Genomic DNA, 12,123 nt, shown 5'->3' with positions numbered 1-12,123 from the left:
GGTACATTGCAGACATGGCTGAGGAGGAAAGCGCAGGAGTGTGTACAGAGAGAGCCAAGTCCAGCCTGTACCTCTCACCATCCCTCACTCCCACAGGCAGAGCGGCGTGAGTCTGTGCTCAATGGTGGCAGGGGTGGCAGGGATCACCGCCCTGCTGATCCTCCTCCTGGAGCAGTACCACCAGGTCATCCCCATGGCCGTCTACCGCTGTGCTGGGGGGGCTGCTCTGCTTCCTGCTGCCTGAGACCCGCGGCGTCGAACTGGCGGATGGCACAGAGGGAGGCCAACCCACAGCAGTGGTGAGTGATTGGCAGCCCCCATGCTGCCTCCTCTTAGTCAGAAGATGAAAGCGGCACCACGGAACAGCCATTTGGCGTTGTATGGGCAGTGGGTAGTGGCTTCTTTGAGGGCTTCCAGTGATTGGAAAACAGGGAACTGGGATTCCCCCCTACAGTGGATGAGTAGGACGCTGGTGGCGATCTGCCCATAACGCAACCCAGAAAGGTATTTCAGACCCACAGTGGTCATTGCTTCATTCCTGTCCATGAAGTGAAAGGGCTCCCAGAGTGGTGGGTGCTTCCCTTGGCTCTCCCTGCTCTCCCCAGGGAAAAGCCAATGCCTTGCTCTCCAGCTTTCATCATGGTTTAGCTTCCAACTGGGCAGTGTGGAATTGCAGCCCAGTACTGTGGTTAGGGGAAGGGGTTCCACCACCAGTCATAGCGTGGATGATGTGTGGGAAGACAGGTTGCTGAAGGCTGTGTGCCATTTGCCTAATTGGAGAAGACTGTCATCAAATCACACTGTGCCATGCTGTTAAGTTTTTTCTGTTCCATTAGGTGCATGAAAATGCCAGCAGCAGCCCTGACAAAGGACACGTGAAAGTAAAAGATGCTGGCCAATTCAGCACTCTCCCTTTCCTGTCCCATCTCCAAGAACATGAGACTGTGAAGTGAGACACCTGCCAGAGCACTGAATAGACCAGCAAAGGAATACTGTATTCAGTGAGGGGAAAGGCAGCGCAGATGCAGCTCTGAAAACTATCTCACCTTGCTAGAGGGATTTCTCTGGACTGTCTAGCATGGTTTTCTCACCCTTTTTTAAAAATGCTCCTTTAAGTTTTATCCCTTTTTAAGATTTGAGATAATCAGCTGAGGAAAAAAAGAGGATATGATAGAAGAAACAGCAAGCAGCGAGCAAGGACATCTCCTGTTCCCTTTTCCCCTTTCCCTTCTGCTTCCGCTCCCCCTTCCGCTTCCCCTTCCCCTTCGCTTTTTCCTTTCCCTTCCCCTTTCCCTTCCCGTTCTGCTTCCCCTTCCACTTCCCCTTTTCTCTTGCTATACCCATCTATATTTAAATGATGAAGCCCAGAAAGTTCTACAGTGGTGGTGCAACAGCTTTGACTGCACACTGCTGAAAGGTTTCTTTCTTTCTGGTGATGCTGAGAAATTTTCAGATGAGGCATTATTTCTTCTTCATCGTACCTACATGTTTTCCTTGGAACAAAGTATCCCACAGGTGTGTGGTTTGCTGAAGACAACATTCTAATAAAATCAGTGACATGCAGCAGTGTCCCACCAGGAGAGACTGGCTCTGGTGTTACCTCTCTGCAGCACTGCTGGTCAGGGGATTGGATAAGTTGTGGCTGAGATGCTCTTGTTCAGTGGGTCTGATTGAGAACTCTTTCCTTTGCAGAGGCTGGCGGCTGCCTCTGTCAGGCTGTTATGGAAAATACGGGGATGAAAGTGGAAGTTGAGAGAAGAGCTTGGAATAAAGCGCACAGTTATGGAGTGAATCATGGCATCACCTTCAATGAAGTCTTCTATGAGACAGTCTGTTTCAGTTCACTTCATAACTAAAGCTGTCCAGGCACACTTGATGTACTTCTCTGTCCATCTCCTTTGTCCCTCTCATAAGCTGCAGATCCATTTTGTCTGCTTTTCCCCAGAAAACTGCACCCGGTTGGTGTGAAGACCACTGGATGTGTCATTCTTGGCTGAGGAGCACCTGAGCAGTTTGACTGACGATGTTTTGCACAGCTCATCAGGACTTGGAAACTGTCCAATGGTATTGCTGTGTTTAATGTCGTTGTTAGCTGGTCTACGTGTTGTCCTGCACAGTAACAAATGGGGCTGATAGAGCAAATTCAAGTTGGAATAGCTTCTGTGAATACAGCACACTTTTGCATCCATGTAGTGGAATGTTGTGGCCTCCCATGATAGTGAGGTCATGGGCAAAAGGTAAAAAGTGCCTGAGGTGATCTGAAGGGCTAAGTAAGGGAAACAGGATGACCCCATATCCAAGCGGAGGGAGTGGGAAGGCTCTGGGAGAGGTAGGGACAAAAATCACAGTGGAACAGGTTGCCCAAGCAGGTTGTGGATGCCCCATCCCTGCAGGCATTCAAGGCCAGTCTGGATGTGGCTCTGGGCAGCCTGGTCTGGTGGTTGGTGACCCTGCACACTGCAGGGGGTTGGAATTGGATGAGCATTGTGGTCCTTTTCAACCCAGGCCATTCTGTGATTCCATGATTCTTTGAAATAGGAGCAGCAGATGCAAGGCCTTGGTGGAAGAGTTTATGAAACCATGATGGGAGGGCCAACTGTGGGAAGGTGCTGATGGTAATGATGAACAAATGCCAGGGACCCTGTGAGTGGCTGAAGGGTGTGCTAAGATCAATTAATGTGCAATTTTGGGAGATCTTGTGAGCCTCCAAACATGCTTGGCCTGGGCTTGGAACACCTCATCTCTCAGAAACAAAATGCTAGGATGCATTTTGCTGAGTGGCCAAGAAGATCCTGGGAACAAGGCTAGCGTTGTGCTGGGAGAGACAGCTTAATGGAAAGGCATGAGCTCACAAAATGGCTTGGGTTGGAAGGGACCTTAAAGATCATCTCTGACTGCAACTAGGCAGAGTAAGACTAAAAGCCACCCTCCTCCTTCCTTTGTGGGACATCAGATGCCACTAAAGGTTCTGGTTGACCTGGCAGTAGCCAAATAGGCTACTTCTTCAATAGCAGCTGACCATGACGGGGATAAAGCATCCATCTGTCCACTCAGCTTAACTCACATTCAATCACAGTGTACACGCACAGCTCAGGAAGCTTCCGCAGCTGCTCATCAAGAAAAATATATAAATATAGATTGTTCATCAGAAGGCTCAAAAATAAAAAATGTCCTAATTGAACCCACTCGTTCTGCTTGAACACTCTGTTTCTGCATTGTTGCTGGCTGAGGGAAACCAAACACGTTTCCGTCTGTGTGTTACATTACAGGCTTACAATTGCTGTGTAGAAAACTCTCCAGAGCCAACAGCAGTTACAAAGGCCAACTGTGAAACTGTAGGAAAGAAAAGAAGAAATCAACACCATTTATTCTTCACATATTGCATTACAAGCGCCTCTTATCAAACTCCCAGTATAATTTATGTTATTTCTGTAGAAATTCCAATTCAACACCACATAGAAAGAAGGCCTAAGTACGTGAGACAGGGTTGTGGTGACATCCTGATCAGACACGGAGGCTCGGACCGCCGCCAAGGCTGACGGCCCCAGCGCTCAGTGCAGGAGGGACGCAGCCCGGTGCTCGCTTGCCCAGTAATGCTGCTCTGCTGGCAGTTCTTGATTGCTGTAAGTCACAACAGGGATGGTTCCACGGGTACCAGTTTGCAAGGGACTGGGAAACACGTCAGGGAGGACTCGCACAGCCAGGCACAGCAGACTGGCTCTCAAGAACAGTCCCACGCGCGACTTTTCCAAACGCAGTGACATATATCTCCTCTCCCTCTGATTGTGAGTGGTGAGTTTGTTGATCATCTGCAAGACCAGTTTCCAGACAGCAGTGAATTATTTTTCTTCTTTAAAATCAGATTCAGTTAGAGTAGACCTTTAGTATCTGCTTGTCTGTTCATCCCTTCCTTTCCAAGCATCTTTAGATATCTTTCTCCAAGTTTATTTCTGTCTCTTCACTGTTTGTCTTGGACAGGGTCTGCAATTTGCTTCTGGAGACATGAAGGAGAGAGGAAGAAATCACACCGTAAGCATTCTGGCTAGCTTCCAACTGTTTGTCCTAAGATTTTCACGTTTGGATTTTTTTTGCTTTAAATCTAGAGCTCCAAGCACTCACATCTTTTGTTCCTTATCTGTCTCCGTGTCATCTGGCAGTTCAACCCCGCGGGTCTCAGGCAGCAGGAAGCAGAGCAGCCCCCCCAGCACGGTGGCACTGCCGTAGACAGCCATGGGGATGGAACGGTGGTACTCCTCCAGGATGAGGATCAGCGGGGCGATGATCCCTGCCACGCGTGCCACCATTGAGCACAGTCCCACGCCGCTCTGCCTGTGGGATGAAGGGCAAAGTGAAAGCTGTAGGCTGGTCTCAGGCCTACAGAAGACCAGCACTACACCATTAGGAGGTGCTAGACATCGTGGCGGCTACGTCATGGTGCCTCCTTCCTGCCCCTTCACCACCAGCACCCGGGTTGCAGTGTGCATCCCTGTGTGCTCCCACCGTCATGGGAAACCATAAGGTATGGGGGAATCTCACCTGATGACGGTGGGGAAGAGCTCTGCAGAGTAGATATAGGAGGTGGAGAAGGAGGCACACGCAGCAAGCCTGCCGATGACTGCTAGGACGGTGATTGCCACGGCCTGGTCTGAGGTGAAAGAGAAGAGATGGCTGCTGGGATGCCCACAGAGAAGGTTCTGCAGGACCTTGGGTCTCTGCAGTAGGATTTTTGGAGACAGCCCTCTTTAGCAGGGGCTGTTGTGGTAGGACGTGTAGGAATATTTTCAAACTAAATGAGGGGAGATATAGCTTATACAGACTGGTGATAATGAAGAAGTCTTTTACAATAACGGTTGTGAGGCACTGGCACGGGCTGCTGAAAGAGGCAGTGGATGCCCTGTCCTTGCAGACATTCAAGGTCAGGCTGCATGGGGCTCTGATCAAGCAGTAGATGTCCCTGTTCACTACAGTGGAGTTGGACGAGATGGTTTCTAAAGGTCCCTCCAGCTCAAACAATTCCATGATTGTGTGATTCTGATGGACTTTCCAAGCAGGTCTGCCACCTAAGGTATTGGATACCTCTCCTAGCATATCCTTTTCAGAAAATACCCACTGCACAACTAGCAAAGGAAACCCATATTTCTTCGCAGGCCTTGTTCATTTCCTAACTAAGGCACTGCAAGTCGCTGGGGAATGCTCATTTGAAAATGTCACATATAATAGATATGGTAATTAGCAGTAAGACAAGAGGAAGCGGTCTCAAGTTGCACCAGGGGAGGTTCAGGATGGAAATTCGGTAAAATTTCTTCTTGGAAAGAGTGCTAATGCATTGGAACAGGCTGCCCAGGAGGTATTGAAGAAACATTGAGATGTGGCACTGAGGGACATGGTGTAGAGCAGTCACAGGCATGGGTTGATGGTGGGACCAGATGATCTTAGTGGTCTTTGCAACCTGTATGATTCTATGAATCTATGATTCAATAGCTTGAAAGCATGCCACAAACCCGCCTTACTTGCATCACCCGAATAACAACAGGGGCAGGGGTAAAGGTACACAGTGTGGGGGACCTATAGTTAGGAACAGGTGTGGGGGGGCCAGGTTGTGAAAGAAATTAAAAAGAGTTGGGCCTCTCCCTTGAGTTGGGAAGAGTTTTGTTCACCTTCAGGGATGCCAGCAATGATGAGACACATCAAGCCAGCCAACAGCAGAAGAACAGCTTGGACTTTTTTCCTCCCAAACCACTGTAGCAGGTAAATGCAGCTAATACGACCGGGCAATTCCACTACTCCAAAAGCAAGTTGCGTCAGATAAATGTCGAGGCCAAAGCCTGTCACATTAAGGCTCAGTCCATAGTAGACTAGACTATCCATAAACCTGAAATTCAATGGAACAGAGCAGGTAATCAGCTGAGTTTCCATGGATTTTTTTTCTTTAAAAATGTAGGCTAGTTAGAAGACAAGCAGTTATTTGTTTAAATTTCCAGGAATCTCTATGTTAATTCTGGTCAACAACTGTGACAATTGTGTAGGACACTGTTAAACCAGGTAATGCATTATGGACACCAATATGCTCAGCAATATACAGGCTGTAACCAGAATTTCTGTAGGGACCAGAAACTGCCCTGAAGTCCACAGGTTCCCTCAAAATTGGAATTACCCCAGCTCTTCCCACAACCCCCACAGTATCTAGAATAATCATCTTCTCCCCATGCCCAGAAAACTTTTATCTCGTCCAGCCTGCAGAGAAAGGATAGCAAATACATAGATGTGATGGGGTCCTGGGATATCTCCTCTAGTCCTGAATCTAGCATCTGGAAACCCTGCCTGTGGGAGGGTGGTTAGAACCTGATGATCCTTGAGGCCTCTTCCAAATCAAGCCGCTCTATGATTCTGTAGTTCCATAACGATTCACAGCTGGTCAGAGGCATGGGTTGATGGTTGGACTTGATGACCTTTCCTACCTTACGTATTCTATGATCCCATGTCCCCCAAAATTGTGAAGTGAATTTACATTTATGAAAAACCCTCGGTGCATTCTTCCCTTCACATGGAAGTTAGGAGAGAAAGAACCAGGTGGTGACTTACCAGGCACACGACATGATTAAAGTCACCTTCAGGAGGTGCTTCTTCCGAAGGAGATCCAGAATACTTCCAGGCTTGGTCTGGGTCTCACACTTCAGCTTCAACAATCAGAAAGCCAGAGTCAGAGCAGACAAAGGAAACCCATGGCTAGCTCTTTCTCCAGCAGAAGACAAAGGCCATCCCCAGCAAGACATGGAAGTGACCACAGCTGTATTGGGAAGGATGGCAGCCCAGTGGGGCTGGGCTCTTGTGCCTGGGGACTGGGTGTCCTGAGCTAGAGTTTGGAATCAGAGGGGTTTCTTGGGACGAACATTTTGCCAGTGTACAGTGCGCGGATCGGAAAGGTGGGTAACCCCCTCTTAGGATATTTAGGCATGGAAAACCACAGAGCAAGGATTCATGCTCACCCTCAACACTGGTGAAGTTTTTACTGCAGAAAAGTAAGGGGAGCATTTGGGTTCCTCCTTTCTTCTTCCCACGGTGAACTCTGGCAATGCTGCAGGCTGAGCCTCAGCAGAAGAGGCCCCTCCTCCCTGACCACGTCTCATGTCAATTTAAGCTAGAGTTATGCATCACCCATCATTAAACGGTCCCTCAATGCATGGAAAGCTCTTTGCCCGATGACCCCAAATCTTCTACAGCTCTTTTCTGAACTGGAAACACCAGCATCTTGCCAGGTCTTTATTTACTGGCTTAATCCTGCTGCCCAGGGCTGCAAGCACAGAGGCAGGTCTGTGGGGTGTGCAAGGCATGCCACTGCTGTACCTGGTCCAGCATTTCTGGAGGAATGGTGCGTTTGTTGATGGATGCTGCCTTCTTAAGGTACTTCTTAGCTTCTTCTATTTTGCCTTTTGTCACCAGCCAGCGAGCTGACTCTGGTAGCACCCTGCCAAGGAGGTGAGAGCAGAAAACAGCACTGTGACCTGCTCAGCTTCCTCATAGCCTGTCCCCTTACCACCAGCAGCGGGCATGATGTCAGCACCTGTCATGTTTGCAGGGAACTCACTGCCCACCTGCCACTTACCAGTAGTAGAAGAAAAGGGCAAACACAGGAGCTGACCCTGCTATTTGCAGCAACCTCCAGTTACGAATACCATAACTCAAGCCAGCCAAAAGAATTGATCCAGTGGCTAAAAAGCAGTGACTTATAAGCACTGCTAATGTTCGATAGGAGACACCAACCCATTCTGCAGCTGGAAAGAATAATGAAGATTCAGTGTCATCATTGTGAATGATTTCTCCTCATTCAAGCAGTGTGTCTCTCCCAGGGATGAGCTCTACGGGAGTCTGGAGGCTGGCAGTCAGACCTCCGGGACATTGTCAGTGACATGTTAGAAATGGCCTCACGCAATGAAGACACTGCACGTCCCTGTCAAGGGCTCACAGCATCTTCTGGGCTGTCAGCACAGTCCCTGTAATGAACCCCCCTCACGCCTCTTTCTCTATACTCTGTCCTGGGGATTGGCTCATATAGGTCTTGTTCCTGCCGGAGCAGGACCAGGTCTGTCACAGAGCTTTTGTTTAAGAGGGTTGCCTTTAAAATGTCCAGGACTATCATTTATGTCCCTTTTTGCATTGCGTCTTTGAGGGCCCTCATCAATTTTCCTCACATCCAGGGCAGCCTACTCACCTAAGGGCACGGTAGTAATCAGTATTCCTGACACAGCAGTCGCCATGATACATCTGAAGATAATGTATAGAGTGAAATTGGGCAAAAAGGCAATTGCTACACCGAATAAAGTCTGGCCGAGAAAGCAGATCAGAAGGACTGGACGGCGGCCGATCCTGTGGAAGAAGGAGGAAGGCATAGTTGGCATCTGAAGAGACTCCTTGGGTATGGGGAAGAGCCCAGAGGGATACACACTGATTTGGGATCCATGAGAACAAAGCTCCTCGACCCAGGAAGGGGCAGACAGGAAAAGGAGCCTTGCCACTTCTGACCAGATGTGGTGCCAGCAAAGGTTAAAGTCACTTCCAAAGTACCAAGCCCTTGGAAGGCCTCCACGCCACCTCTGCTGAGTGCAAAGAGGATCAGACTGAAACTGAAACAGGCTGTACTACTGGTTCAACTCTGAATACTCTGTACACATACGGTACCTTTCTCCCTTCCACGATCTCTGTATGGCTCTGGGCTCCCACAGCCTTAGGACTTTGGCCAGGATCACCCTAAGCAGAGCAGAGCCACGAGAAGGAAGCACACATGCTCTGGTTAGCAGCTGCAGGTGCCCAAATGTAGGTCTGTGGAATCCCTGTGTAGCTGAGATGTCAACTGGGACTGGAATTATGATTGCCGATTGACCCCCCCACATCCGTCAGGCTGTATCTTCCATTACCTCTCAGGTATCTATGGACCACTGAGACACACTTACTCAGGCAAGGGACTGAGCTCTGTGGAGGGGGTATTTCTTCATTCATCATTCATCAGTGAGTGCATGGGCATCATGAATTTCAGTGAGGCATGTTTTTGGGTGCCAGGCAATTACTCTAGGTAGGTATTTGTGTCTCCTCACCTGTCACTGAGTGGTCCAACGATGATAGATCCTACGAGAAGCCCCACCATGTAGATAGACTGGGAGATGTCACTCAGGTCCTTCCTGTCACACACAAGGTCAAACTGGAGGAAGGAAAGAGAGGCTTTTGCTTTTGAGCGGTCCAAATTTCTACGGCTGGGCAGTGCTTCTGGTTCCAGGCAGACACGGGAACTGTGCACACACGATCTGGCTGTAGCCCATGGGAGCAGAGATCCCACTCGTAAAGGTATGAATGTCTACGTGAACTGCACAGGTTGAATATGGAGCGATCCATTGGGAACTCAATGATGCCCACAGCTTTGGGACATGCAGGACTCCCTCCAGCATAGACACTCCAAAGGAACCTCCCGGCTGGGATGTTATGCTTGAAGTAGGACCTTGGGACAGGAGTCTCAGCACCTTGCTTCCCTGGCTGCAAGGGCGGGACAGGTTGGGGCAGGAGGAGGGGAGGAAGACAGGAGAGCAGCAGAGAGCTCAGTGGAAGGTACTTGTGAGAAAACGTTGGAGGTGGGAGTGAGGAAGAAGGAAGAGAGAAATGAGGAAGAGTGAACAGAGGTTCAGAGTGGGAGAAGTTGGGGATATCAGTAGGCAGAGCCCATTGTCATCTTCATGGCCCGTAGGACATCTTGCCCAAGCCCTGAAGTCTCTGGAGGCCCCAAAAAACTCAACTACAAGTAAAGCTCTGGGAAGGGAAATATTTTTCACGGGGTTGGGGATGTACGGAGAATCAGGCAGAAGGACAGCAAAAACTGGCAGGGAGATTGAAAAGGTCCCTCCATGCAACATATATGGCAAGATACCAGGGTGCTGAAAAGAAGATGCATGGTGAGCACCGTTGACATTTCCTTGAACCAACCTACACCACAGGATGCTCCCATCCCATCCCATCCCATCCCATCCCATCCCATCCCATCCCATCCCATCCCATCCCATCCCATCCCATCCCACATCCTCAAAGCATCACAAGGACATACAGACCTCGGTGAGCAGGGATGGCTGCTCTGCTGTGGGGTACACCCAGCCATTGCTGCACTTCTCCGTGGCATTCAGGCCGTATGCCACGATGGAGTCGAGGTCCCAGTCCACAGGCGAGTACATGATGCACTGCTCGTAGTCCCCATTCGCATCCCGGGGCAGGGTGAGGTTCAGCTGCTCTTCCTCAGTCAGGTTGGGGCCAACAGCACGGATCCAGTCCGTGTTGCAGTAATGAGGCACGTCCACAACCATGAACACTTGCCCAACCATGTGGAAAGGATTAAGAAGCAGTGGGAGGGAGATCCACAGCACCACCAGTTTCTGATAGAGGCCAAACTCCCCCACAGCTCTTATGAAATCCCCAAACTCGACCATGGTGACTACCTCTGTGGCCAGGCTACTGTGGAGCATGTCACTTAAATAGTGCAATATTAAAGTTTAAACTGTATGAGCACTAAACACCTAATCCGATGTGATAAAACAAGCACTTCAACCAGCATGTTCCCCCACTAAAATGATATACCGGATTCTTCTGGGATGCACTTTGCCACCATTTGCCATTTGGGTTGGGTTCAAGTGTCAAGGTTTTGGTAGCGGGTGGGGCTGCAGGGTGCCCTCTGCAAGCAGAGCCACAGGGGAAAGCGGTTTAAGTTTGCTTTTAACTCACACTGCTCTAGTTACAATAAGCAATAATTCATATTATTCTCCCAGCACAGAGTCTGTTCTGCCCGTGATGGTGACTGGGGAGTGATCTCCCTGTCCCATCTCAAACCTTGTGCCTTTTACCAAATTTGCTGCTCATCTTATGGCTTCAGGGTTAGATAGCCCATGCTGCTGCCAGAAGGAGAAGCAGAAAAGCTTTCTTTGTATTTTCACTTTGGACGATGATATACGGCTGGTCAACATGTTGGCTTGATGTGGACAGCTGTGTCCTAAGCTGTCAGTATTCATTGGTCCCAGGTAGAAACCCTGGTCAGTCGTAACACTGAATCTAAACTACAGCATTTTGGAGACAATCCAAAACCAGATTTGACTGAGGGGGTATCTTTAAGAAAAACTGTGGGTTCATTACACAGTCATTCAGAGCAGACGGAATTTGGGGATAAGGGGTGACAGCAGCCTGGCTGTTACCTGATTTCTGCTGTGTGTCTCAACAATTTCTTGGGCAGTCTCTCTGAGTGATTTATATCTTTATTCCTGGGAACTGGAAACCTGGATTGCCCTCAGAGTGTGTAACGTGGTGTGTAAAGTGGCAAAGTTCTCTTGGCTGCTCCAGAGGTTGTAGCCAAAATCTGTGACTGCTATGCTCTGCGATGACTTGGCCAAAGAGATCTTCCATTGCAGAGGCGTTTCAAACCCATCCTGCATGGGCAGCTGAAATCTCTGAGCTTACCCAGTTGTGCGTGGCTCATGTTGTTCCTTTCCACTCATCCATCAGCATCCCCTGTAGCAAAGAGGTCAGATTTGCAAAGGGATCTAGATAAGCTGGATCGCTGGGCTGAGGTGAATGGGATGAGGTTCAACAAGGCCAACTGTCGGGTTCTGCATTTTGGCCACAATAACCCTATGCAGCATTAAAGGCTTGGGGATGTGTGGCTGGACGAGTGTGAACAGGAACGAGACCTGGGGGTGTTGGTTGATGCTCGGCTGAACATGAGCCGGCAGTGTGCCCAGGTGGCCAAGAGGGCCAATGGCATCCTGGCCTGAATTAGAAATAGTGTGGCCAGCAGAAGCAGGGAGGTGATCATCCCGCTCTACTCAGCGCTGGTGAGGCCGCACCTCGAGTACTGTGTTCAGTTTTGGGCCCTCACAACAAGAAAGACCTTGAGGCCCTAGAACGTGTGCAGAGAAGGGCAACAAAACTGGTGAGGGGTCTGGAGCACAAGTCTTATGAGGAGCAGCTGAGGGAGCTGGGATTGTTCAGTCTGGAGAAGAGGAGGCTCAGGGGGGACCTCATTGCACTGTATACCTTCCTGAACGGAGGCTGTGGTGCAAAAGGGTCTGGCCTCTTCTCCCAGGCAAATAGTAGGACCCGAGG

The 12,123-nt window shown here is 49.6% G+C and overlaps 1 protein-coding gene across 1 annotated transcript; it reads right to left on the bottom strand.

Moving 5' to 3' along the window:
* Positions 1-3,924: 3,924 nt before the first annotated feature.
* LOC306948429 (solute carrier family 22 member 13-like) lies at positions 3,925-10,496 on the bottom strand (the record flags this gene model as incomplete). Its single annotated transcript, XM_079538061.1, has 10 exons — positions 3,925-3,994; positions 4,120-4,329; positions 4,537-4,645; positions 5,658-5,872; positions 6,583-6,677; positions 7,345-7,465; positions 7,604-7,772; positions 8,210-8,364; positions 9,090-9,193; positions 10,089-10,496. 10 exons carry the CDS (start codon positions 10,494-10,496, stop codon positions 3,925-3,927), a joined length of 1,656 nt encoding a protein of 551 aa, XP_079394187.1.
* Between the last annotated feature and the right edge of the window lie 1,627 nt (positions 10,497-12,123).

This window comes from Tetrao urogallus (assembly GCF_951394365.1).
Source record: "Tetrao urogallus genome assembly, chromosome: 7".
NCBI classification, from domain to species: domain Eukaryota; kingdom Metazoa; phylum Chordata; class Aves; order Galliformes; family Phasianidae; genus Tetrao; species Tetrao urogallus.
Note: the sequence above shows the minus strand (reverse complement) of the source record. Positions and strands in the feature narration are given on the sequence as shown.